Source organism: Astyanax mexicanus, chromosome 4, assembly GCF_023375975.1.
Source record: "Astyanax mexicanus isolate ESR-SI-001 chromosome 4, AstMex3_surface, whole genome shotgun sequence".
Classification (NCBI taxonomy): Eukaryota; Metazoa; Chordata; class Actinopteri; order Characiformes; family Acestrorhamphidae; genus Astyanax; species Astyanax mexicanus.
In genome coordinates, this window is record NC_064411.1 from 33849576 (window position 1) to 33872497 (window position 22922).

Below are 22922 nucleotides of genomic sequence, written 5' to 3' on the forward strand. Positions count from 1 at the left end.
GCCATGTTGAATATCCAATGGCAAGAATAAGATAATTTTACCCAAAATACCTTGTAACTAATTAGTCATATGACACCAAAGACAATTGGGATATGGTCACTGTGAGCTGTATTCACTTGTGTTCCCAAATATTTAACAATTTAATGGCGGCTGTGTTGAGTTATTTTCAGAGGACAGTAAATCTATACTGCTATGCAAGTTGTACACTACCTACACTAAGTTTCAGTTCTATAGTGTTTTCCTATGGAAAGATATAAGAAATGTGATGGATATACTCACTTTTTTGAGATAGTGTATATTGAAATATATTGGTATATTTACCACCTACCAATACCTAGGCAATGACTAGCAACCAAAAAATATAGGAACTACCTAGCAACCATAAGAGCCTTTTCACAGGTGTGAAATCTACATGAATTTTAATCACACAGTAAAAATGGTAAAACTACCAAGGAAAATCAAAGCAATTGCAATATATACCAATATATGCCCTTAAATACCTCAGTAACACTAGAAAAAACATAGCAACAACCTATTAAAATTGGTAAGGTAAAACTTTCTATTCCCTGTTAGCTACATTAGTCTCATTCTGCCGGTGATCAGATCTCTGTAGAGTTAACATCAAACCACGACGTCGTCTTCACCAGGTAAAATAATCTAAAGTACTACATGATGTTCATCAACTATAATTTAATTCTCACCGGAATCGTCTGGCACCTGATGTTTACCGGCATGAAGATCTGTAATTTATAATTCAGAAGATTTTAAAAGAAGTAGGAAGTATTTTAATCATAGAAAACATGTGAATACCTTTTCTAGAAACTTATACTTAAATGCAGTCATCTGGAAAGTTCCTCCTGCTTTCAAATGACTAATTCACCTGTGTGCGTGTGTGTATGTGCGTATGTGTGTGTGTAGTATGAGATAGACTTTTTGATTGTGGTTCATTTGATGAAAGAGATGACGAGCTACACCGGATAATTAGGAACCACTTTAAACCAATTTGCACACGCAGAAATGCTACAAAACGTAGAAGATGGAGAACGCATGTGTGGCTTGGAATATGCAAATGAGAAAAGCCGTGTCTTAAAGTGCTTCAGCTGTTAAGACTTTGTCTGAATAGCGGTGAGGCATTGTGAACTACCTTAGGATAGGAAATTATATATATATATATATATATATATATATATATACATATATGACTATTTACTATTTACTATGACTGAACACATGTGGAGTTTTATGTACTTAATAAAAAATGAACTGTCCTCCACAGTCACCGGACCTGAACCCAATCCAGATGGTATGGGGTGAGCCGGACCACAGAGTGAAGGCAAAGGGGCAACAAGTGCTAAACACCTCTGGGAACTCCTTCAAGACTGTTGAAAAACCATGATGCCAAGAGTGTGCAAAGCATAATATATATATATATATATATATATATATATATATATATATATATTATGCTTTGCACACTCTTGGCATCATTCTTGGCATCATGGTTTTTCAACAGTCTTGAAGGAGTTCCCAGAGGTGTTTAGCACTTGTTGCCCCTTTGCCTTCACTCTATGGTACTTAACAAGGTGAAAAAAAAAAAATATATATATATATTTTTTTTCACCTTGTTAAGTACATAACTCCACCTGTGTTCATTCATAGTTTCTATGCCTTCAGTGAGAATCTAAATAGTCATGAAAATAAAGAAAACGCAAACTTTTGGCCTGGACTGTATACATATGCAGTACAGTAAATTGAATTGTATCATCATTTTGTTTTAACTGAACCATTTGCTTAGGAATTAACTAAATCATTGTGATATTTCCTAATGTATTAAATAAGATTGGGACATATCTCAATTAAACTGGACTGAATTGTTAAACTCAGACTGATTTATTTTCTAATGAATTAAACTAAAATGTGGCAATGTTTCTGACTGTTCCATTTCCAAAGGAACTAGACTGAATCATTGAGAATCTTTTTTTTTTTTTAGTTTGAACCATTTCATTTCTGATTTGACATTTCTGATTGAATCATTTCCCAAAAACTAAACCCTAATTTGCGGTGACGGTGATTTTTTTTCTAAAGAATTCAACTTGATCATGTCTACTGGGACTAATAAATAATTTATTAATTTTCTGAAGAGCTAAACTAAATCATGGTGACATTTCAGATAGAATAATTTTTCGACTGAACTGAATCCTTTTGACATTTCATTTAAATCATTGGCTACAAAATTGATTCAAATTATAGTGAGAAGACACATGACAAAAAAAAAAAAAAGATTATTTATTAAATTGTCATAAATTGAATCATCATGAGATTTCCCCCTCTCATATTTCAGCAGGCGGCCTGCTTTGCGTGAAGAAGCATGAGAAGATGAAGCATTAGACATAACTGAACTGGTGGAGATTCGGTGGGAACAGAGTGAACAGACCCATGAGCATAATGGATCTGATTCATCATTCCACCCTCCAGTAACAGCCTGACATGACTTTTGTTTCCTGTCCAATTACGGCTATTTGAGATCATTACCAGAACACGTGAAAGACTACTGAGAACAGAGCCGGCAAAATAAAGATGATTTTCACTCTCTAATTAGGGTGCTAAACATTTTTTCTGTCTGTCTCTTTCTCTCTCTATAGATCTCTCTCTTTTTTATTCTTTTTTTAACACATAAGTTGAAAACAGAAGGAACAGAACCTAATGTAGTTTAAAATGGCTCTACTGAAAGTTTTGTTAAAGTAAACTGTGATGAACTTTTTAAATCATTTTGAAAAATATATGAAATGTTTACAAAAGGAAAAATAGAATTCATTTTGTACCATGTACTGCTTTAAAATGTTAAAAATTCTACAATAACTACAATAAATTTAAATTGTGACAAAACGGTGTCTTCATTTTACAGTATATATATTTTTTTAAAGTTTCAGAATGTTTCAGAACATTTTGTAGTGAGCTGATTGGGCTGCAAAACGTTGTGAACCCCTTTATGTAGATCAGTCAAGAGTAACGTGCAGAGTCAGAACTGTTCACAGTGGAGGTGATGGAATGGAAAAGCACCTCTAAAACTCCCTTTATTAAATTTAGATTAAGATTAAAGCTGTGGAGTGGTACCTTCATAGTGCGACAAAAAAAATGTCCCAAAATATTTTTTATTCAGAGTTGTATTTTTTTTTTTTTTACCATCACCAACTATCCATATACAACTAAGAAGATACATGGTGGGTTTGAATGTTCAGTACATTTCTCAATAATGAACCACAATTTCACAAGAAACCCCACTTGGATTGCTCGAATCATAACAAGTCATTACCATTTACTACAGTTCCAATAGAGTTAGACTGTGATACAGCACTTATACAGTAGTACAATTTCCCTTTCTATAACCTTTAGCTGTGTAAAAGGGCAGGATATCCCCAAAAACGAATTGCAACTTAATATTCCTGAGTCTGTCTCCTAATAGTAATAATAGTTTCCCATGTCCATCAAGACTGGAACCAGAATCCTAGGTGTTTAATTGTTTTCCGTTGCTTGCGACTGGCTTGGACAGCCCGGCAGGCAGCACAGTAATGCTCCGCCCAGAATGAGGTCACGTGCACGGTGTAGTCATGCCTCCAGGCCAGGTAGCGGCGATACTGAGCTGGGTTTCGATCCAGATACAAGAGATAGGCAGCGAGAGCTCGTGGAGATTTGAAGTCGTGGACGTGGATGAAAGCGTCTGGAGGCAGAAAGCGCTCATAGTTTTCCCGTGGTGGTCCCAGAACCACGGGCACTGCACCGGACTCCAGGGCATTACGCCAGAGTTTCTCAGTGATGTAGTCCGTGTGGATGGAGTTTTCAAATGCCAGGTAGAACTTGTAGCCGGAGATGGTCTGGAAGACGCTGTCATTAATCAGGCTGAGCGCTCGGCGGCCGTATATGTCCACTCTGATGTAACGGCGAAGCCTCCAGTAGAACTGTACCCTTTCTTGCTCTTCACTCCAGTTGCTTATCACCCAGGCAACCAGTGTTCGTCGCCTGCGGACTGACCGGATGTTACGCCAGGGCACAGGATAGCCATTGTTGCTAGAAAGATTGCCATCATTGACATTTTCCTCATCCACTGGATAGTTGATGTTAATGCTATGATGGTCCACCAGAGACTTGAAGTCATTGCCATGCCGAGCTACCGAAGAATGGACTCCATTTCTCGCATCGCCATTGCCATTACCATTACGATTGACCAGAAGATGGTTATCAATGGCATGTTGGTGATGTTTGCCATTGCCATGTTGTCTGTTCAGAGGGTTGACACTATTGCTGTGGCGACGGCGCTGGAGGTAGCCATAGGGTAGAAAGATGTCAGACCCCAAGCGGTAGGACATGGTCAGGTTAAAAACTCCATCCAGACCCTCTAGCCACGGTGAGTGTGAGGGCGACTCAAAGTTCATCCAGATCCATTTCTGCCCTTCTGGACGAGGGGGCTTCGGGAGCGCATCCGGTTCATTAACCAGGTCACGGTGGTGCATGATTACTGCATCGGCATGCCCATACTCCTCCCTGTCCAGCGTAAGCACACACCCACGTACTCCATAGCTTGTACAGGAGCCTGGAAGCTTTTGTGTGCTACCGAATGGCGCCCACCACAGAAGCAGTAGTGTCACATGTGTATCCAGGTCTGACTCTGAGTCTATGTCTGAGTTCAGCCAGGTGGCTGGTGCAAGAGCATGCGGCACGGCGAGCACAAGCAACAGGAATGCAGGCACAATCAGCGCGAGGATGCGCAGTCGCTTCAGGCGCACTCTGTTGCTCACGCAAATAGAGAAAATGGCCATATATTCCAACGCAGCCTTCTGAAATTCGCCAGCAACTCCTAGTTTATTGCACCTTTACCAGCCTAAAAGTTGTTCTGCATTTACTGCCTCATTCATACCCCAATCCTTGTAGCACGTCTGCAATCCTTGTCCATTTACTGTCTCATTCAATACCTCAAACACTTCATACTTGCAGAGTTGCTTCTGCGTACAGTCCTTTTGTTTCCCATTGATCCTTTGAATTCCCCCAGTCTCATTGTCTTAAAGTCTTAAACTGCACCTTTAAAAGCCCCAAACTTGTGGAACCATCCCACAGTTCTTTCCCCTCCTGTGGCTTCCTCAGTACCCACAACACCGCAGTCTTCTTCCTCTAAAACCCGCAACGGCACAGTCCTCCTCTGCTACTTGTCCAAGCTCTGTGAAAAAGTCCACACACAATCCTTTGTGCACAGCGATCACTCGTGCTCTGTGGTTCTCCGCTACCTCTCTGGTACCCTACACTCCTCTTTTCAGTCCTCCGCAATATCAGTACCTGCAGAACTTGTTTCCCCCCATTACTCAGCACTTGTAGCATGGCTCTCCCCACCATAGTGGACCGAGCTCAGCTAAAACCCCCCGCCCAGCCACTCAATCCAGCCTGTTTACTCTTGAAACTGCCCTTCTACAAAACCCTCAACGTGGCAGAAGCACCCGAGCTGCAGCCTAAAGGCTCCTTTGTTTACTCTCCGCTCGGCTACAGCAGTGGGTGAGAGAGGGAGGTTCCATATCACTCTCAATAAGCCTGGCTTCACCACACCACTGCTGGGCCACAGTGACACAGAAATACACATTCACACTTCTGTGAACGGGAGCGGACTTGACTCTCCTTTTCAGCTGCTACATTTATACATGGCTGAGATTAAACAAGAATATGTATCTTAATAAAAAAAAAAAACTTTGTAAATGACTCATTCATTCAACCAAGGTATTGAACAGAGGTGTCAAGTAACAAAGTGCAAATACTTCTTTACCTTATTTGAGTAGAAATATGGGTTAGCTATACTTTACTGGAGTTATTATTTGTTTTGATACATTTTACACAATTATCTGTGTTTTCTTTTACTCCTTACATTTTAAAAATAGTTTTGTTACTTCTATTTCAGCTTGTTTTTATTCTGGCTTCTCATTGTAAAAAAAAAAAACATAATAAATCTCGCCAATATCTGATTGTGGTTGGATGAGAAGTATAAATATATACCATTCTGACTATTGGCCAAAAGTGTTTATTACACTGCAACCTCTAATTAGGTGCATAAAGATCTTATTTATCTTGGGATATCCAACAGCATTACTGCCAGAGGTCTTAAGTAACGAAGTACAAATATTTTGTTACCTTATTTAAGTAAATTTTTTTGTTATCTGTACTTAACTGGAGTAATTTTTTTAGCTGACTTCTTTCTTTAAAGTTCTTTAATATATTTGCATTATACTAAAATTCATTCATTTTCAATGGACATATACAGCTCCAAATTTTTACCAAATTGAAAACCTCTGGAATATAATTAAGAGGAAGATGGATGATCACAAGCCATCAAAACAAGCTGAACTGCTTGAACTTTTGCACCAGGAGTGAGTAAAGACTAATAAGATCCAAAAGCAGTGTGTAAGACTGGTGGAGGAGAACCAGGGTTATTCTACTAAATATTGATTTATGAACTTTTAAAACCTTTTGAATATGAACTTGTTTTCTTTGCATTATTTGATGTCTGAAAGCTCTGCATCTTTTTTTTGTTATTTCAGCCATTTCTCTATTTCAGCCATTTTATGCAAATAAATGCTCTAAATGACAATATTTTTACTTGGAATTTGGGAGAAACGTTGTCCGTAGATTATAGAAAAAAACAACACTGAACATTTTACTCAAACATATACCTATAAATAGCAAAATCAGAGAAACTGATTCAGAAACTGAAGTGTGAAGTGTTTCATTTTTTCCCTGAGCTGTTTGTGGCTTAAACAGGAAGCCTAGTGCATCCCAAATGTTTAAACATTAACATTTAAATATAACATTATAGTCATTACAATGTACAGGTATGGTACAGTTGTACCCTCTAGCTGATGATACAAAAGCAAGGGTCCCTAAAAGCTATAAAGTTGAGTGCACCAGTGTTCAGGGTGGAGTTTATGCCCCATTGGGCCCCTGATGGCTTCAGGCAGTGAGATACAGCCGTTCTGATCCTGTCCTTGACTAAAGGCCCTTAAATCCAACACATCCCAGTGACAGCAGGCTGACAGCGAGCGTGCACTTTCCCCGGGAGCAGTGGATGAGTATCACACACACACACACATACACACACACACACTCTATCTCTCTCTCTCTCTCACACATACGCTCCTCTGGGTGGTTTTCCACTTCCAAACAATAGGCCCTCAGTCTAGGTTACAGGAAATGCATTCAAACGACGTTTTCTGTGGTTTGCTGGAAAGCTACACTGGTTCAAAAAAAAGAAATACAACCAGTAAATATATTTATAAAAAAACACTGCGAATGCAGCTCTGGTGTTATTTTTTTATTATTTATTTGTAGGTTCAGACATACATACTGTAAGTTTGAACAGAGGTGGAGTCCAGTATTAAATATTTACATTACAGCTCCAACTGCATGGTTCCAGAGTCTTGCTCCTGATGTAACCGCAGGAGAAAGACTAGCACACAAGTTCTTGTTCCCTACTCCAACACATCGGATTTATTTCACAAGAAGCTCATTGAATACGTGGCTAGGTGTGTTCTCACGGACACACAGTGCAAACACTTCTCTGGATCCAGGATCTAAAAAAACAATGCCCTATTGAATACTCATGTCATCGTGTTACATATTATATTCAAGTTTCTCTTTGGCTAAAGAGTTAAAGCGATAGTGCAGAAAAAACAAGCAGACCACATTTAAGATAAATGGCACCAAATTTCTCAGAGCTGTCTTTTTTTAATCGGGTTGTCCCTTTCCATTCCAGTGACTTGGTATTAGGTCCCATCCAAATATATTTGAATGGATAATTTATCATCTGTTTTTTAAGGTTTTATTCCAGTTCCTAATCACAGTATTCAGTCATTATCAGACATTTTAGTCCAGCTGGCAGCACTAAGGAAAGTTTTCAGAAGGTAAATTAAGGAGTTTATTTAGAATCTGCAGTGTGGAAGTAAAGGTGCATCTCGAAATACTAGGTTGTCATTGAAAAATTACATTATTTCAGTAAATCAGTTTAAAATGTGAACCTCACATACCATATAGATATATTACACACAGAGTGATCTATTTTAAGTGTTTATTTCTTTTATTGTTGTTAATTATTACAGCTTACAGCCAATGAAAACCCAAAAGTCAGTGTCTCGGAAAATTAAAATATTATATAAGTACAATTGGTGCTTTTGGCAGTGTGGGCAGTGTGCCAAGTCCTGCTGGAAAATGAAATCCACATCTCCATAAAAGTTGTCAGCAGAGGGAAGAAGCATGAAGTGCTGTAAGATTTTCCAAGAAAACACTGCACTGACTTTAGACTTTATAAAACACAGTGGATCAACACCAGCAGATGACATGTCTCACTTATGGTCTTATATAATATTTACATTTTCTGAGACATTGATTTTTGGGTTTTATTGACTGTAAGCCATAATCAATTATAAATAAAGAAATAAACGCTTAAAATAGATAGCTTTGTGTGCAATACATCTATATAATATATGAGTTTCACATTTTAAACTGAATTACTGAAATGTACTGAAACAATGACATTTTTAATGATATTCACATTTTTTGAGATGTACCTGTATTGTACAGAGGAGCATGAAGACAGATAACATACTACCTGAAACTATTTTCTTTATTCTCTGTTTAAAACTGAGTGAAAGCTTATGCTAATGCTAACACATACATGCTATAGAAACCTGAATCAGAGCATTCAGAGATTCACCTTGCTGATAATTTTGCATCGGTAGTCGACAAACAACAGCAGATATTAGTCTAGAGTGGGTGGATGACCTGGCTGCAGTGTTTTGACTGAAGGAACGGGGAACTGAAGGATAAGATAAATCAGTCAGACTTGATTAGAAGATATTAAACACACTATAAAACAGTAAACACTACTAAATGAAATAAATCAGTTCAGAATGAAAAATTTGAATTTTACTTCAGAATAATCAGCAGCACGTATTATTTATAGAAAGATTGGATCGTTAGTGGAGTGTCTGGTACTGAACATTAAGAGATTTGGATCGGGTTAAGGGGCAAAATTACCTGATCAGGGCATCCCTTATTTTTGATATTATTTATATGGAAAATGTATCTCTTGTTATTTAAACAAATGTATTCCAGGGTGTTCCACAAGGTTCAGTTCTGGTCCTGTTTTTATTTTGTGAATAAAAAGAAGATCAGAATTTAAACTATCAGTTAACATTCACAGTTTTTTTTACAGTATCATTTAATTCCATAACTGGTCAGTGAACGTTGTTGCACGGTTCTTTCATTTCGAACAGGCTGTAGTGTGCACTCGTTCGGAGCGCAATGTCACACGCCGTTTCTCCGGCGCTGTTCTTCAGTCCGACCTGCAGGGAGCGCTGTGACAGCAGCAGCTCCAAAGTCAGTGCTGCTGCAGGGTTTCCCGCTGCAAGCTGAAGGGGCGTGAGCCGGCCCGTCGTCACAGCGTTGACCTCTGCCCCCCGGCGCAGTAAACAGGACGCTATGGCGGTGTGCCCCCAGCGGGAGGCGCTGTGGAGTGGAGTCCAGCCGTCCACCGTCCGTGCGTGAAGCTCCGCCCCTGCGTCCAGAAGAGCCGAGACCACAGACAGATGGCCACTGTACGCTGCACGATGAAGAGGGGTGTAGCTATCGTCGTCACGGCAATTAACCAAGGAAGGATCAGACTCCAGGAGACGCTTCACTGTTGCCAGCTGTGAAGAAAAGATGAGGAATAATTAACATTAGTGTAAGAAATCAATATCAGAGATTCAATACATCGATCTGAAACTGCATTTTGAAATGTTTGATTGATTTCTGCACTAAAAACCCAATAGCTCACAGTCTCACTGAGACTAATGAACAGTAATTACCATCTAAATGCACCATCTAAACTCTGCTCAATTTAATCATTACTCAGTCATTTATAATTATAACTATCTTCTGTCCCAAGGCTCATCCATTGTCTCATTAACACGAATGGTTTAAAATCAGAAAGTTGGTACTGATACTATTAGTTCTTTATCTGGAAACTTTGTCCTGTCAATGTAACATGCCAAAAAATAAAAATGACAGCAACTTTAGGAGAATAGGAGAATATGGTGTTGTTGATACTGGAGAGCAGCACATCACTTCCAGTTATGTAATAATAATGCGAATTGCTACGTGGAAACAGGCCTGGTTTTCTTTTCCACTGTCTGCAAAGGGAATCTCAAATTCAACACCTGACAAAGCAAAAGCAAGGAGCACAAACCAAGCTAAACTTCGGGAAATTAGTGTGTGCTGGGATAAAAGATAACCAGCTTCAAAAAATTTAGCAATACTACCGGGTAGGTCTAAGGGAATTTCTTTCTTCTGGAGCAGCACTGATTTCCCAAATTGATAAGATTCTGATTTCCAATTAAATTCTAAATCGATTAATTTGTGGATATTTTAATTACAACAGGTTTTGTTCGGATATGAAAATAGATTTTCAGAGAACTAATTTTGTAATTGTTAGGGATGTCCCAATCACATTTTGCTGAGTCATTTTATTGAGTATCTGCCAATACAGAGTCCCAATACAATACTTAAATGTATATTTTAATGACTGAAACAACAATATTAAAACTAAAAACTCTATAAAATGAAATATCAGTCAGAAATACCTTGTCACAATTCTCTGAGTACACTGAATAACTCTGGGCGGTATGACCAAAAACGTATAGCATATCTTTTTTTTTTTATATAGATTCTGATGGTTTCACGGTATATCACTGTATTTTTATTATTATTATTATTATTATTATTTTGCATGAATGGGCTTTAACATAAGTTTTTGACTTTATTTACTGTTACTGTACTTATAATATAAAACACTAAGGCTTTAAATCAAGGCTTTGATTAGTATTTGGTTTACTTTGTCCCACAAAATTACATTAAAAAACAGTTGAAGAATGTAAAAAGAGATAAGCAAACAACTTTAAAAAATGTAATTCAGTGTGCATTAATATTATCCTTTAAGCTACAGTACTAATATATATATATATATATATATATATATATATATATATATATATATATATATATATATATATATATATATATATATAAGCTTTAGGAAGTTTAATTTCTTGTGTTGAATAAATGACTTTGTACCCAGGACTGATACTGGGCTCGTCTGCTGCTGTTTTTCTATTTTACTATTATTAGATAAAAACACTCATACAGTGAGGCACAGCAGCAGGAGCTCCTCTGATAAAGTTCTGTTCTCATGTTTCTCCAGGCAGGAGAGCACGAGACGCAGTGCCTCCAAAGAAATGAGCTAGTTTGCTGTGACTCCAGTGTATAGGCTTGTTATGCTAACTGTCTAGCATTAGCTAGTGAGCTGTATATGCTTCTTTGGTGATGCTATTCTACACGGCGCTCTGCAGCGCCTCTAGTGGTATGGCGGTATGAGAGAAATGCTTACTGGTTCTAGTTTTCACTCCAGTATATCATAAGAACCGGTATACCACCCAGAACTACTGTATAGTAATGTTTGTTTCTATGTACTGATTTACCACAGTGAAACTAATTAAGGGGGGACATGCGCGCACACACACACACACACACACACACACACACACACACACACACACACACACACACACACACAGAGGAAGATGTAAGATCAGATAAAAACACTTTACACCAATAAACACTGACGGCCATCTGCTCCATTAAAAATACCTGCCCCTAGTGAACCTGTACCACAGGGAAATCTCATAAACCAAGCGGAGGCATAAGGTAGGCGTTTCAAATAAAGTGGACGGTGAGCGAGTCGAAACATATAGACTAATAATATGAAGTTGCACTTATTGAACTGTTTGCACAGAAAGTGAGGAACACTTTCATGAGTCTTTTAGATCTCAGATTCTCTAAGTTATAAGTTTCAAACTCTACCAGCTCGGATGAGTATCTTAAGAAGGTCGCTGGAACTTGGTGACATTTAGCATAATGAGAGCTTCTCTCCACTTCAGAGATTAGAAACAACAGCATCATAATCATTCCCATCAGGAGAAACCTTTCAGTGCCATAAAACACCTCAAAATAGATGTTCTCGCTGGGATGTTAATGACATTTTAAAACACACACATATACACACTTCTTATTTATAAAAAAAAAAAAAAACTTGTGTAGATGTCCATATCTACACACAGCTTACTTATGGTCTGTTCCTGAGGACTGAATTGCAGCTAGAAATGAAGAAAAATGTTTTTTTTTTTGTCCATGACAAACAAAATGAAACATTTTTCACAGATTGTTTTAATTTTACCCCTGAATAAATGTAATACCCCAAAATATATTGTGTTTTTCTGTTAAAAAACAAAAATACACTACAATTAAAAAAGTTTAGGTCACAAATTTACCTCAACAGTGATTTTTATTAAACATGAATTTACTTCAGCAATGCAATTTTACTCATGAACTTACTTTAGCAGTGTAATATTACTCAACTAGTGTAACATTAGTGTAGTATGCTGATCTAATCATTAAATGTACCTCAGAGGTGCTACTCAAGTCAAGTCACGAGTGAGTGAAATTTAGACAGAGAAGGGAAAACAAACAAATGTGGTAAACAAACAAATGCTAAGGCTAATTTAGCCAGCTAGTTCAGCTAGCATTATTACCCTAGCCACAGCTTGCACCTTTAAGGGTGATTAGTTATGCTTAACTGCATTTTTCAGCCATAACATTATAAAAGCCTCTTTTCCAAAGAAAGAAAAATGAGAAATGTGACCAACATTAGAAGTTATTAAAACTAAACAGATGTACCCTTTCTGGTCCTTGGCTACCCACAAGTTTTATGAAGAGGATGCTTTGAGGAACTATTTAAGCAGGCTAGTTTAAATAGCTGTAAATAAAGTTAAATAGCCCATTGGAATATGTTGGGTTAGCATAGCTAGCTACTTTATAATTAGTGTCCACAGCAGCAGCTACTTCAGACTACATTTATTTAAAATACGATACAACCAAAAACAATTTAATATCAACTGAACAGATATTATCACACAAATGCAGAAGACACAGCCTCTTTAAACAGTGGGTGTTTTAGAGTAAAGTGGATAGAAGGGAATGTTCTGTGCCTAATGTCCAGTGAGGACAAGAGGGCTATCTGGAGTTTTGAAGCTCCATCCAATTGCTTTGGGATGAGCTGGAGTGGCAGAACTAATCTGCCAACATCAGTGCCTGACCTGACTCAAGAAATGCAATCAAACCCTCATTTCAGCTCATGTTCTCGCACCTACAGCCTCTCCAGAGGTGTAGAGTAGAGGACTGCCTCCTGGCTGATTTACTCTGTACTTTTGGAGAAATGGTGCAGCAGCTGGTGTTGGTTCAGTTCATTTCTCAAAGGAGAATTCCACTAACATCCTAAAACCCCTTCAAAATAAAAGTTTGAAGGCTGTGATGTGATTGATGTCAAGGTTTACTTTCTAAATGGGTGATTATTGCAAGATGACAGGGATGAAAGTGCTCATTCAGAGCAAATCTTAAAAAATGACACTGACACTGCCCTTGAGCACAACGGGTAAACAGATTTTTGAAGAGCTAACTCTAAAAGGCATAACAAGCGATAAAAAGCAGCCTCCACGACTGAAAAACAGCAACTTTATTAAAAGGATTAAAGACGGAGCAGCCCCAAACAGTACTTGCAATCCTTGCTCTATTCATGGTAAAGCACATAAAGCAAATGTAATGCCACCAGATGGAATATGTGATGAAGGATGTTCACGAAATCGTAATTTTATCAAAAGGCACCTCTTTTAAAAGCTTGCTACTTTTTTCACACTGACAACAAAGTAAAAGGACATGTTCCTCTTTTGAAGAAGCGGTCACCACTTGCAGATTTGTTTAGTGAGGAGCAGAAACAGACAATTTACGGGGTTTGACCTTTCCAGGAAAACATGGTAGTAATGCGTTATCATGTGGGCATGCTTTAATGTTCCCTCCATCTTCTCTCAAAAGGAAATGTCTTTTTACTTTTTAAAAACTCCAGCACTTTGAATGTGATTTATTTAGCTTTCTGACTGTTGCTTCTATACTTTTGGTGGTGGTTATGTGTGGTTAAGAGTTGCTGTGCTATTAGCTACTCTTTTTTTAGGCTAAAAGACACACTCTCAAGAGTACAACACTAACATCAAGTTAGTGGTGCCTTTAGAAATCTCTATTCTCTTTCCTCCACAAGGTGTGTTAGTCTTACACATTCTAGAAATACATAAGTTTAAGTCAGAAATGGCAAGAGTGAGACCAAAGAAAAAAACACTGGCTGGTAAATTCTGAGTGCTCTATAGTGCCATCTAGCAGTTAAACGAGAATCTGTAGATTTCTGTGACCAAGGAGCCTTCATCTTTCATTTGCGGATGTGATCTGATCAGCTTACATGATTGACAAAATTGAAGAATTATGACTAATATATGATTGAGATGGAACAATAGTTTTTTTTTGTTTGGTTAATTCTACTCTTTAAAGTACAATCCAAATAAGATCACATACAGTATTGAGTGAAGAACTGCTTTCAAGAGATGCCAGTGCTTAAACATCCTGATCAGAAAATATAACACATACACAGCTCTGGAAAAAATAAGCGACCACTTCAGTTTCTAAAACAGATTTAGCTATTTATAGGTATATGTTTTGGGTAAAATGAACATTGTTTTTTAGTCTAAAAACTAAAGAAAACATTTCTACCAAATGCAGAATAAAAATATTATTATTTAGAGCATTTATTGGCAGACAATGAGAAATGGTAGAGCTTTGAGACGTCAAATAAGAAAACAAGTTTATATTCATAAAGAGTTCAGAAATCAATATTTGGTGAAATAACCCTGGTTTTTATTCACAGTTTTCATGCATCTTGGCATGTTCTCCTCCACCAGTCTTACACACTGCTTTTGGAAAACTTGATGCCGCTCCTGGTGCAAAAATTCAAGCAGTTCAGCTTGATTTGATGGCTTGTGATCATCCATCTTTCTGCTGATTATATTCCAGAGGTTTTCAATCTAGCAAAATCAAAAATCTTATTTTTTTCCAGAGCTGTATATTGATTAAAGAAATAAATAGAGAAACTGTATTTTAGCTGGAAGCAAATGTAGAGACACTGCTGTTGCACCCCAGTGAGCTCCATTTGCATGCACATCACATTACAGCAGTCTGGGCAGGGCCACACACACACACACACACACAGCAGAACAAGTTCTACATATTAATGGTGTGCAGTTAGAGACTGCAGCTCATCTTCTAATACGAAATGTTTGTCATAGCTTAGATAAGTTCTTATAACCTGCAGCAAGATACAGTAGGTATTTCAAGTAAATGTACATGGTATATTATGTAACACCCCCCCCCCCCAAACTCTGGAATAAACTTCCAGAACACGTTAGGGACTCAGACCTTTTTAATGTTTATGTCTAGAATTTTGTAGTTCAGCTTTTGGTAACTAATGTTTTTACCTTAGATAAATTGCTGCAGATGCAGAAGTTATGGACAAAGGGAATTGTGCTAAAATGAGATGCTGGTGTGAGTGTATTGCCCGCTGCACACAATCACTCAGGTTTGTGGATGGTGGAGTGGGCGGATGCCAGTGTTTTTAAGTGCCTCTGTGTCTATGTTACTTTCTGGCTTGGCTCTCTCCCTTTAGTTAGGCTGTTTTATTTAGATCTGCCTGAGTCATTAGCCACACACAATTTTGCATATTCTATTTTATTCATATATGCAGTCATAAATAATTTCATCAGTTGATGATTGCCCACCTATCAGGCCAGATTGACTGAAGTCATTCACCACAGATCAGCTGTCTATCTTTCAATTTAACCTGCCTCAGAAAAGTTGCTCACTCCTCACTACCAACTACACTGTTGTTTACATGGACTTTACAAGATTACAAGCAATTTTCTAGTTGCTTCCATCATATTCACCTGAATATATTAGAGAAATGTGGATGAATCATGACTTTATCATTCATTCATAAGTAGTCTGACCAAGTAGTCTGTTGGAAATACCGTATTTAGGAGATGAGAGCACACAAACACAACCACAAACTCGTACTAACCACTGCATCGATTTATTACATTTATTTATCAATGTAAATAAATTTAAATAATTGATTTGTCTCTGTCTTGTTACTGGCACGCCCCCAACTGCAGAAACTCTGAGCTTATCTAAAAATCTGAGTTTCCCCAGTTGGGGGCGTGCCAGTAACAAGAGACAAAAAAATAAATTACATTTATTTACATTGGTAAATAAATTCAAAAAGTTGATGCAGACAGTTCATATTGTAAACTGCTTAACAATTAAACACCTGCAGGTTGATTTTAGCTAACTAATAAAATCACTAGCAATGCATGAAAAATTGTGAAAAAAAGTCTAGTATGATTTACGGTTTTAATTGGATAAAAACATTATTCGCTTCATTCTTTTGGAGTAGAGCAAAATAAAACTCCTGTTTTTTTAATGATAATAGACCAAAAGTCTAAACAAAAGGATTTTCATTTCAACCTGACAAAACACTCGAACGAACGTCAAGTCGTATTCACGACCTCCAACCTCGTAAGTAGGAATTTTCAAGGAGGACTTGAAGGCAGCATCAGTTCCTATAAAGCTTTCTTTGTCACTCTTGCTCACTGGGAGTTCTAAGTTTTATGTTGTATCTGATTATCTGTCCTGCTAACCGATTTCTGCTTTGCGAAAACTGCTTTATGACATCAGATGTAAAAAGTGATAGTTATGAATAAATTTAATTTGACTTGATTTAGGTGTTTATAATAAAGTGGTCGGTAAGTGGAAGCACAAGGAACAGAAGACGTTTCTAATGAAGTGGTCATTTAGCGAAAGTAGGTATTTCATAAAATCAGTTTGTTTAATTAACTAAATCAGGATTAATAATATCAGTATGTGCAGCTGTGCAACACAACGGGCTCTCAGCCAGAGCTCGCCATCCTGACGTAGAGCTCATAGGTGTCTTTCTACTTCATAGCAATTATGCTAAAAAGCGTGAACAATAATTGCATGAAAGTTCAAAGGCACTGAAAGATCTCATTTGCATGTTTGATGCAAAAATTCCTATGAAGTAGGAGGAAACAAATAAGCAGGGTGGCGAGCTCTGGCTGAGAGAGCTGTGAGATTGCACGGCTGCATATACTGATATTAACACTCCTGATTCATTTGATTAAACAAGGTGATTAAAAAAAAAACATCCTGGCCAATTTATCAGAAAAGCTCTTCCTAGTGCTTCCACTTATGGGCCACTTTTTTTCTTTAGGCTCCATTTACACCTGGCTTTAATATCAGTCCTGGGTGATCTGATCATAAATTATTGCCAAAACATGCAAATACTGTATTCTTTATTAGCGTGTACCATTTTTGTTTTTTAATCCTATAATTTTCCCAAAAATCGCCAGTGCACCTTATAATCCGGTTAGCATTAACTGCGCTAAGCACTAGCTCTTTTGCCGTTCAGAGGTGAGTATTATCGGCCTGTAGGCTACTGCTAACCCCAGCTAGCACTGCTGGAGCAGTATTAGCATTACCCGCTAACGGCACTAAGCACTTTTTCTTTCGTTGTTTAGAGGTAAGTATTATCGGACTGTAGCCTGTGTGTTTACCGTGTTATATTTTCCTAGTTTATCAAAACACTTTCCGGCTTCCTTAGTGTAGCGCTGCCGGGTGGCAATTACTGTTAGCCTCTAATGCAAATGCTAATGCTGCGGCTCCCAGCCTTAGTGGAAATCTGAAAATCTAAGCTTACTGTTAATAAATGGAAGCGCTTTACTCACCCATATAAACAGTTTTCTGGAGAGAAATCTGTGTAGATTAACATGCAGCTCTGGTATCAAATGTTTTTTTTATTATTATAAGAATTACAGTTTTGTTAACTTAGCTCAGCTTTACGTAACTTTCAGACCTGAGACCTGCTAAAGTAGAAGGAAAACATGGCGACACCCTTGTTCCTTACTAGTGGTACATAATGTGCCTTCCATCCGGTGCGCCTTATGTATGAAAATAGATGTTCATTAAGAGCACCTTATAATCTGGTGTGCCTAGTATGAAAAATATGGTAATTGTAGTGTGCTCAGCTAACTGGGCTATTGTGTATAGTGTTTTAGTAGTGACGTGGTCAATGCATTCAGTGCTTTGCTGTTGGGCGTTAACACTGCTTTAACAATGCTGTCATTCAGTATACGCCTCTGACCCCCTATGAATGTGGTTTGAGTGATCAGATTACGGTGAGTCCTTGAGATACTCTGTATCCTGTTCACACCTGTACTGTAAAGTGTGCTGGCCACTTACAGTATAATCAGATCACCTAGAACACATTCATTTCAGATGTGAACTAGGGCCACAAATAATGGTTGTTTTTGTGGTCGACTATTTTGTGGTCTTATTATTTGATCCATCTCTTCTTTCTTTGGGTCCTGCTCCTGTTCCTATCAATTTCTTTTGCTTTAAAATGATAGAAACAGCTGTGGGAGAGGATTTAAAGTGGCCAGAACACATTTAAACTAGTGATGTCAGCCGATTAAACTACTACTAGCACTTGTTCGCCAGTTTTCACACCTGTATTTTTTTCTATGGTTCGGATAAGTTGATGAATTTGTTTACTCGTAGTTTTCCTCCTTCTTTTTGGTTTGGTTTCACACAGGCATGAACCTAAATGCGCACCAATGAGCCACGCAAGCACATTGTCTCCTCTGATTGGTCAGAGCTGTCTGGTGCAGGAGCAAGAAGGTGTTCCAGTGCATATATCTGTGCAGTGTGAAGATGCTTTAACACAGAAAGCTGAAAATTTGCACAACACACTGATATGATTCCATCATATTCACTTGAATTTATAAGAGAAATATGGATGAATCATGACTTTATCATTCATTTATAAGTAGTCTGACTACAGCATTACCACTGGACATCGCACACTGGGGAATGACTCCTCTGTCATTGTGTTGTCCGTGTTGGAGCTTTTCAGTCATTCAGCTAAAAAAAAAAAACTGTGCATTGGGTGGGGCAGATTACAACTGAAGCTGGGGTCAAACTTGGTGACGTAATTATTTAGCATAAAAAATGTTAACGCTTGAACGTTGACAGCCCTAATTTAATTGTAAAATATCCTGATATTTATTTTAAAAATATGTTATAATGTATTATGTTTGGTCACTTTTTTGTAACCCATTGCATTCTGTCCCCAGCACTGTGTGAAATGTATTGCAGATACATATTCTTCTGCAGAGCTTAAACAATTCCACTACTGTAGCCACAACTGCACTGCATAGAAAGATGCGCTGCACCCGCTATCTGGGACCTCCCAGGCAGAGCAATTTGTTTTCCACTGCTTAATTCTGTATTCTGTGTGGTTGTGTGACAAGATAAGGATCACTTACCCTGTTCTTCTCTGCAGCCCAGAGCATCAGCTCTGCCGGACTGTCCTTCAGCTTAACCTCCTGCTGCTCGTACCACTCCTCGCTGTGCTGTCCTTCATCATAGTCATCATCGTCCTCACCCGTTTCCTCCTCCCAGGCACTTTCTGTTCCTACTGGGATCATGTGACCATGAGTCTGCAGCAGCTCCAGCTGGTTGAAACCTTCTGGAAAGTCCATCCTTGACAACAGCCTAAAAGAAAAAAAAAGAAAAATAAAACCTTATTATAGATGGGACAGTCTGTGCTCTCAGACGTTACTGTTGGGTAGTGTGCCTCATGATGAGAGATCTTTCCAAGCTGCTTGAAATCTAGTGTGAAGTTTCTACAATCAGTGATGGTTTGAAGAGACATGTGTGTCATCTGCTGGTGTTGGTCCACTGTGTTTTATCAAGTCTAAAGTCAGTGCAGTGTTTTGCCACAAAATCTTACAGCACTTCATGCTTCCCTCTGCTGACAACTTTTATGGAGATGCAAATTTCATTTTCCAGCAGGACTTGGCACACTTTCAAAAAAATGCCAAAAAATACCAAGTGGTCTTATATAATAATATAATTTTCTGAGGTACTGATTTTTGTGTTTTCATTGGCTGTAAGCCATAATCATCAACAATAAAAAAACAAACGCTTAAAATAGATCATTTTATGTGTAATACATCTATATATGAGTTTCACATTTTTAACTAAATTACTGAATTAAACTAACATTTCAATGACACTATATTTTTTTGTGATGCACTAGTATATATAAATATGAACTAGATATGTCTGATAGAACAGACAGTGTGTTTGTGTGTGTGAGAGAGAGAGAGACAGAGAGAGAAAGAGAGAGAGAGAGAGACAGAGAAAGAAAAAGACTGATTTATTCTATAGGTTGCCACCATTCTGCATTCACCCAAATACAAATAGAGAGCTAAACAAGCTAAACCAACAGCATTTAAGCGTATTTAGCTAGAATAAATAGGTATGCGCAATAAATAACATGTATAAATAGCTAGAAAACACATTTACTACATATTATCCGCTTCTGTAGATTCAGAAAAGCGCTTACCGCTTTTTAACGCAGTGCAGAAAACCTTCATACAGCCATAAACATGAACCTGCGTGGACCCACAGCCCGGGATCCCTTTAGGCGCGGCTGGATTGGGAAATGTAGTTTTTCATCACCGCTTCACTATTAGTGCTTCTGAGAAGGAAAACTGCAAGTCCCATCATGCACCTTGCTCACCGACGAATTCCGGGGGAGGGAAATTTCACGTGTTGTCTCTGCTCCCTGTGAGAGGTAAATGGGCTTTATGGAAATGTGCTGTTTATGTCGTTATTACAGAAATTAGCTGATTTTATACACTAAATGTGGCGCTGTGTGACTGAGCCGATTTCTAGGTGTTTATTATTGTTGTCATACAGTGTGTTTATGGGGGTTTAAAGGGAGCTTTTGAAGAAATAAGACACTAGCTGGCTAATGGAAGTGTAAACAGTCCTTATAGGAAGGGAGTAGAATATAAGAGTTAGCTAGAAATGCAATATATTGCTCATTAATATGTTTACAGTATATTTTTTGCATTCCGCAAGTTTGACGATTTTTTAAATTAAGCGGCACTAAGGTTTCCTAACCTACACGAATACACCCTGAAACATGCAGTTATACAGTAAAGTTTTAACTCCAAAAGCTGTGAAGCTGTATTAGCTAACCTATATGCTAGCTTCTCTTCTCATGCATACTGTTACTAATTGGCTAATTAAAGTTTTACCTTTTTTTTTGTTTTAATACATACTAACCTACATGAATACACTCTGGCATTGCAGCAAAACATACCCACATCATGATACCACCTAAACGGTGTTTGTGTTTATGCTGCACTGGAGTGTTTTTCCTTTTTCCTTACTTAATTTTTTTGTGATCTTGACAGCCATTCAAAATTTTGAATGGCTGGGCCTGTCACAATAGAATTTATCTCTGGACATATAGAGATATATCATCCCAGAAATTATTGCAATGAATGATAGTCATTTAAAAAATATTTAAATTCCACTGACAAAAAAAAATAGTATAGCATAACAAAACAATTAAACTCATTTAAATACAACACATTTTCAAATAATTATAGTTTGGAAAATGTATATTTTCTGCACCTACTCTACTGTTTGTGTGGAGTCATAGCTATTGAAACATTGGTCATTTCTAAAATACTATTCACTGCTGTATATGTGAACAAACATTCAAATGAACACAGTACACAATATCACGGTTATCAAATATTATTGAGGTCATGTCCATTTATTGTATGTAATTATTGTGAAAGGGCTAGGATAGCAGCGGCTTTCGCCTTGTAAACCTGCCATGCACACCTTTTTTTGTTAATGGAGAGGAATTGCCAAATTGAAAAGAAAACATGACCGTGGAAAAATGTAAAAGCAAGATGCATTGCTTTTCTACACTAACATTAAGCAGGATATGTGCCAAAATGAAATGCAAAATCACTATTACATTACATTTCACTGCACTTGATCTCTTTATTGAAAAACAATACACAAAAAATTGACATTTTCAAAACCAAACACTTCTTTAGTGGCAGTAGACTCATGAACATTACCATTAGGCAATGTGTGAGAGGCCTTCAGTTGCTTAGAAGTTACCTTGGGTTCCTTTGTCTTATTATTGGTGGGATTACTTCTGCTGAGTGTATGGTCTTAATGGTCTTATGGTCTTAAATTTCCTTAATTTGTACACAATCTGTCTGACTGTGGATTGTTGAAGTCCAAACTTTTTAAAAATGTTTTTGTAACTTTTGTAACACCTGATTTTCATCTCATTGGTTAAAAACACTTGACTCCTAATTTTACCGCCAAATGATCTGCTAATTCTAGAATGTCACATACTCTCCATTTACAGATATATAATAGCAAATACATTTCCTCAATACATAAATGAGCAAGTCAGATATTTAAGTCAGATTTATGCTGACATGTAAAAGAAGTCTAAAGTCTAAAGGGTTTAGTGAAAACTTTTGGAATGAAGCAGAAATACCTGCAGTATTTTTGCTAATGTTCAGTGGCCCATTTTTAATTTCTCTCCACAGACTCTTGAAATTTTAGCCTTTTATCTGATGACCTAATTTTCCGCCCTCTCAATATGACCTCCGCCGGAAATACAATGTAAGTGCACTTATTGAATTATGAACACACATTTTAGTGAATATATTTGCATGCAGAAGTGCATCAAATATGTAGATTTAGAAAACACCTAATATAGCCTAACCGTCTGTCTAATCAGAAGATTTTTAACTCTTAGACACAGATGCTCTGTTTTTGCACCCTCTTAAATTTTTTGGGCTATTGTAACAAACTTAAGTTTGTAGTTGTATCTGCATTATTTAACAGGACTTACTGGAAAATTCATAGTGGATAAAGAACGTTTTGTAGTGGATACTGAATAATTTGTAGTAGTTGCCCAGTAATCATAACAGTTAAAAAATCAATTATTTTGCTAAGTA

The 22922-nt window shown here is 37.6% G+C and overlaps 3 protein-coding genes across 5 annotated transcripts in view; 1 reads left to right on the plus strand and 2 right to left on the minus strand.

The window, feature by feature from the left end:
* Window positions 1-3028: 3028 nt before the first annotated feature.
* On the minus strand, window positions 3029-5498 carry LOC103027021 (alpha-(1,3)-fucosyltransferase 4). Its single transcript, XM_007252990.4, has one exon. It carries the CDS (start codon window positions 4812-4814, stop codon window positions 3486-3488), a length of 1329 nt encoding a protein of 442 aa, XP_007253052.3. The 5' UTR covers window positions 4815-5498; the 3' UTR covers window positions 3029-3485.
* A 2285-nt stretch (window positions 5499-7783) lies between these two features.
* On the minus strand, window positions 7784-20587 carry ankrd49 (ankyrin repeat domain 49). The gene is made up of 3 exons (XM_007252989.4): window positions 20480-20587; window positions 19395-19623; window positions 7784-9716 (listed from the first exon to the last, which is right to left on the minus strand). The coding sequence occupies exons 2-3, from the start codon at window positions 19608-19610 to the stop codon at window positions 9264-9266; spliced, it is 669 nt and encodes a 222-aa protein (XP_007253051.2). The 5' UTR covers window positions 19611-19623; window positions 20480-20587; the 3' UTR covers window positions 7784-9263.
* A 38-nt stretch (window positions 20588-20625) lies between these two features.
* Window positions 20626-22922, plus strand: part of mre11a (MRE11 homolog A, double strand break repair nuclease) — a 136602-nt gene continuing 134305 nt past the window's right edge. For 2 of the 3 annotated variants that reach the window (XM_022679206.2, XM_022679207.2), the window contains exons 1-2: window positions 20626-20710; window positions 22509-22584. In XM_022679206.2, the coding sequence (XP_022534927.1) occupies window positions 22562-22584 (23 nt within the window). In that variant the 5' untranslated portion in view covers window positions 20626-20710; window positions 22509-22561. Of the gene's footprint in view, window positions 20711-20792; window positions 20812-22508; window positions 22585-22922 lie in introns of those variants that run through there. The other variant, XM_049478461.1, reaches the window with a different exon arrangement.

Coding starts and splice junctions, on each gene's coding strand:
- LOC103027021 (XM_007252990.4), bottom strand. CDS start 4,814: ATGGCCATTTTCTCTATTTGCGTGAGCAACAGAGTGCGCCTGAAGCGA.
- ankrd49 (XM_007252989.4), bottom strand. CDS start 19,610: ATGGACTTTCCAGAAGGTTTCAACCAGCTGGAGCTGCTGCAGACTCAT. Junction 9,717..19,394: donor GGGCTGCAGAGAAGAACAGG/GTAAGTGATCCT, acceptor TTTTCTTCACAG/CTGGCAACAGTGAAGCGTCT.